The sequence below is a fragment of the Hibiscus syriacus genome, unplaced genomic scaffold (genome assembly GCF_006381635.1).
Source record: "Hibiscus syriacus cultivar Baekdansim isolate YM2019G1 unplaced genomic scaffold, ASM638163v2 tig00111678_pilon, whole genome shotgun sequence".
NCBI lineage: Eukaryota > Viridiplantae > Streptophyta > Magnoliopsida > Malvales > Malvaceae > Hibiscus > Hibiscus syriacus.
Window position 1 is genome coordinate 652,633 of NW_024063153.1, and position 4,641 is coordinate 657,273.

Sequence of the window (4,641 nt, forward strand, 5' to 3'; positions counted from 1 at the left end):
AGTAACCGACGTGAATCCCGAAGAGAAAATCTTATTCGATGATCTAAAGGAAATTGAATCAAAGCGAAGCTTGAGGCTACTTTTACCGTATTTATTCACAATCTTCATCTTCTTATTTTTACTTTAATTACTTTTATTTAATCACTTTTATTATATTTTTACTAAATCCCCCCATTTTTACTGTTTCACACCTGGCATAAATAATTCAGACAGAAATTTATAATTTTCTAAGTCCCTGTGGAATCGACCCTTACTTCTCTTTTCTACGCACTTCCCTAATTTATTGATTGAGAATAAGGAATTATTTTGACATCCGAAACGACAGTTGTCAGAGAAGCCCCCAAAAGACTCATTTTCCCTCCTCAAGCCGAATTCCAACCTAGTTTAACCTTAAAAAAAACCTTAGAGTCGTAGATCTAGGTTTTACCTCTCGAATATTTTGAAAAACCGGAGACCTTGGACTTCTCGGCTTCGAAAGGAGGTAAGATGCTTATTCCCACAATCTTTTCTCTCTCAGTTTTTATTTTTTCGAATGGGTTCGAATACTCCTCTATTTTTTCTTTTCCGAATCCTTTTGTGTTTTCCTCTCGATTTTCCCTTTTGTTCGGTGTTTGGATCCCGAATGGTTCTATCTGGTTGGGATCCCCTTCAATCGTTTATGTTGCATGAATTTATAGATTTACAAACACATTGTTTTCGGTAAGATTAGACTCCTAGTTGAACTAGAATACTAATTTGCTTTTCTGTTTTTTGGCTTGGTTGTGCGCCGGGTTTCTCGGGGAGGTAGGTTGTTGCTGCTGGAATGAGGACTCTCCAAGATTCCTCAAGCTGACCGGTGAGACGTGCGGCGCTGATGTCAACAGGTGATGCAGCGCTAAACCGAAAAAGATGAAAACTCTAGCTCTCATATGTTAGGCTTGGTCTGTTGGGCCGACTGGGTTACGGGCGGGATTCTGATAAAAAAGGGAAAAAGAAAAATAAATACATGTATTATAAACAATACTATGTTATGTAATATACCCACTATATAATATAGTATGTTAAATAATAGCATGTATATATATATATTATATAACATAAACGATTCATTTATGCTTATACAATATAAATAACTATATAGTCATATAATGTTTATATTATATAATATAAATAAACTAATACACTTCAATATAATACTAGATAACCAAGGTCGGACGAAAATATGTGTCTACAATATATAAGATTTTGTTGCACAATGTAAAACTCTTTTAGTTGAGCGAAAATAGATGACTGAGATTAATAGTAGGAAATGAGAATATATTCATTAAAAAATGAGTTAATAACATCAATATATTTTCACTCATCTAACAGTCCTAAATATCTGTAAAACTAAAGAGTTTTACATTGTGCAAGTGGATTTTTCACCCCATATTTAATATTTTTTCTTCTTTTTACCATATTTAATTGGTATTATTGTACTAGTTCAATTGGCAATGTTAATATAACGGGATTTGAGGCTAGGAACACAAATACTAGTATATATATACATATGATATTTTTTAAAATTATTTTAAGATTAATAAGAATAGTTAATTTTATTAAATAAATAAATATGAAATACTATACAATAATTTTGAGAAAGAAAATCATATAAAATTAAAGTAGAGTAATTATATAACCAATTGTTTTTTTAAAATTCATCAAAGAGCACAAACTTGCTAGCTTCTAGATAATGAAAATATAATCATGTATAGGAATTGTTAAAAATTCAATCAAAGAATTCAAAGAAATAGAAGATACAAACAAATACTATTGTTGACGATGGAAAATAAAAACTATCTGTAATAACATAAAAATAAATATAGTGATGCGACACGTTAACAACTTATCTTATCACGACTCATGCACTATATATCTAGATGATTACAATCACTAATTGATACTAGAGATAAATTAATAAGATAATCAAATAACCCCCAACTCATGAGTGATGTTAGATTCAATTCTAGAAAAGAGAAAAATGTGATTCTAGAGCATTAAAAATACCTCACAATTTTCATTAGAAGATGAAAATTTATTGAAAAAAAATAATATTAATATTTAAATATATAAAATGAAAAAGGAAAAAAATAAGAAGAGAAGAGAACATAAAACAGAACACAGATTATAACAAGTAGTTGAATATATAGACCATTTTTCCAACAGTTAAAATCCAGTTTTAGCAGAGAATAAGTAAGCATCCATGGTGGGACAGTTTTCTGTTTCACTGATCCAAAGGTCTGTCCCACAGAAAATATCACATCAAAAAGACCAGAACATTAATGCAACACAACCGTCGGATCAGCTGACCTCATTATCATTAGTAAAACCGAACTACGGGTTTGAAAAAAAAAAGTCAAGAATATTTTTCATCAGCCAAATGTATACATATTTCAACAAGCTTCGATACACACCATTAAGTCGATAAGTCCAAAGTGGGACCTAAGTGGGTCCCAGAGCTATGCATTCGTGCCACGTGTACTGGGTTAGCCCCAATCAAGGGAGGGGGATCCCATTATAAGCCATACAATACCCACAGGTTGACACTGCATGCTTTAGCCTTTTGCCCACAAATATTGGTGAACATTGGTCGGAGTCGAATTAGTTAAATTCACGATTTTTATTTTATAATTTAAATTTTATTTGAAATGTTTTTTGAGTCGAGTTTAATATATAAAATTTGAGTTGGATTTAGTTATTTGAATTTTTATTTAAATTTAATTATAAATATTTTTAATATTAGTTCTAATTGGTTTTAATTTAAACACTATACATATATATTTTTTCATATGCATAGTTAAAATACTCAATACGAACTTGAAAACTCATCCACCAATTACTAAAAATTTTAAATTATTTGAATCTTATTTTATAACTTAAATTTCTTTAAATTTTTTAGTTGAGTCGAATCAAAATTTTTGACATCAAATTGAATTAAAATATTTATTTTTTTAAATAGAGTCAAGTTATGTTCACTACTACCTACAAACCCTAAACCGGGCCACCATTGGTACAGCTCCTCAACATTAAATTCACATCACCTCAGCTGTACTCTTCTTTATCAGATTCCTCTTGGTTCAAAGCTTTGATTTTCTTCTGGAGCTTGTCTCTCTGATCCATTTTCATCATACAGAAAGAAAACAAATGGGTCACCATTCATGTTGTAACAAGCAGAAGGTGAAGAGAGGATTATGGTCACCTGAAGAAGATGAGAAACTCATTAACTACATTACAACATATGGCCATGGCTGCTGGAGCTCAGTCCCTAAACTTGCAGGTTCATTTTTGCAGACTATATAACTACAAATACTAACCACTGCATTTGATTCCTTGTTCTTTAATTTGTTGATTTCTTTGATGCAGGCCTGCAAAGATGTGGAAAGAGTTGCAGACTAAGATGGATAAATTATCTCAGACCCGATTTAAAACGTGGGAGTTTCTCTCCACAGGAAGCTGCTGTCATCATCGAGCTTCATAGTATTCTGGGCAACAGGTTCTTAAATCATTATATTTATGGAGTTTTGAATCTTTTCATCAGTTTTTTCATCATTTTGATCGTCGTTTTTAACAGATGGGCGCAAATAGCAAAGCATTTACCAGGAAGAACTGATAATGAAGTGAAGAACTTTTGGAATTCTAGTATCAAGAAGAAGCTTATCTCCCATGAACATGTTCCGGCTTTGACCTCTTTTGCTGCCGATGTTCATAACTCAAACCCTAATTTGATTCTCGGTGCTCAACAGGATCAGCTCTTTCTTTCTTCCCCAACTGCACCATTGCTACAAAGCTTTGTTCATCATCATCATACAGATTTTAAGTCGAACTCTTGTAGCTCAGACACGAATTTGGTTCACCATCATTTCCAATTGACACCGATGCTCCCACCGCAACTTCCGCTTCCGCCTCCACCTTCCTTCGACCCTTTGTGGACATTGCCGTTTGCAGTACCCCAACACGATCTCCACGATCATCAAGATCTAGAAGACGTGTTCGTTAACGACAACACCTTAATGTCTCCTTCTCCGACCGTGCCCAAATTATGTGAAATCCTCGAAGGGAACATGATCTGCAACATCCCACACACGTCGGTTTCGTTAGAGAACAACATCGATCCACTCGTCTCGAGGTTCTCGTCTTGTTTCCCGATGCCTGGTGTTGCCGGTTCGAACTATGCACACGAGATTCAGGTGGAAACAAGCCGGCTGGTGGAGTACAATATCGGTACCATCATCACATCGTTGCCTTCGTCTTCCTCGTCGTCATCATTATCAGCGTTGTCCGGCTGGCAGTATTTGACAAACCCTAATCTTCCTTCATCCACCTGGGAGCCTTAGGCACATGGCGGATTCAACTCCGTCTTGTAGTATGATCTTCTAGGTATTTTCTCTATAAAGCAATCATTTCATGATATATATATATATATAAAGTGCAGGATCCAATATTTAAGAGAAAACTAAAACCCTAAATGTTACCAATTCAGATATTCAGTGAGGATAATTGTATCTTGATGATGTTCCATAAATAAATATCTAAGTTATTAATTTCAAACACACATATATAGAGAGAGAGAGAGAGCTTTCTCTCTCTATTATGATTTGTAGGTGGAGGGGGCATTAAAACAAT

At 33.8% G+C, this 4,641-nt stretch overlaps 1 protein-coding gene across 1 annotated transcript; it reads left to right on the forward strand.

Annotated features, from left to right (window-relative positions):
* The first annotated feature begins 3,160 nt into the window (after positions 1 to 3,160).
* LOC120167428 (transcription factor MYB26-like) lies at positions 3,161 to 4,407 on the forward strand. The gene is made up of 3 exons (XM_039176456.1): positions 3,161 to 3,295; positions 3,382 to 3,511; positions 3,590 to 4,407. Exons 1-3 carry the CDS (start codon positions 3,163 to 3,165, stop codon positions 4,350 to 4,352), a joined length of 1,026 nt encoding a protein of 341 aa, XP_039032387.1. The 5' UTR covers positions 3,161 to 3,162; the 3' UTR covers positions 4,353 to 4,407.
* The last annotated feature ends 234 nt before the right edge of the window (positions 4,408 to 4,641 follow it).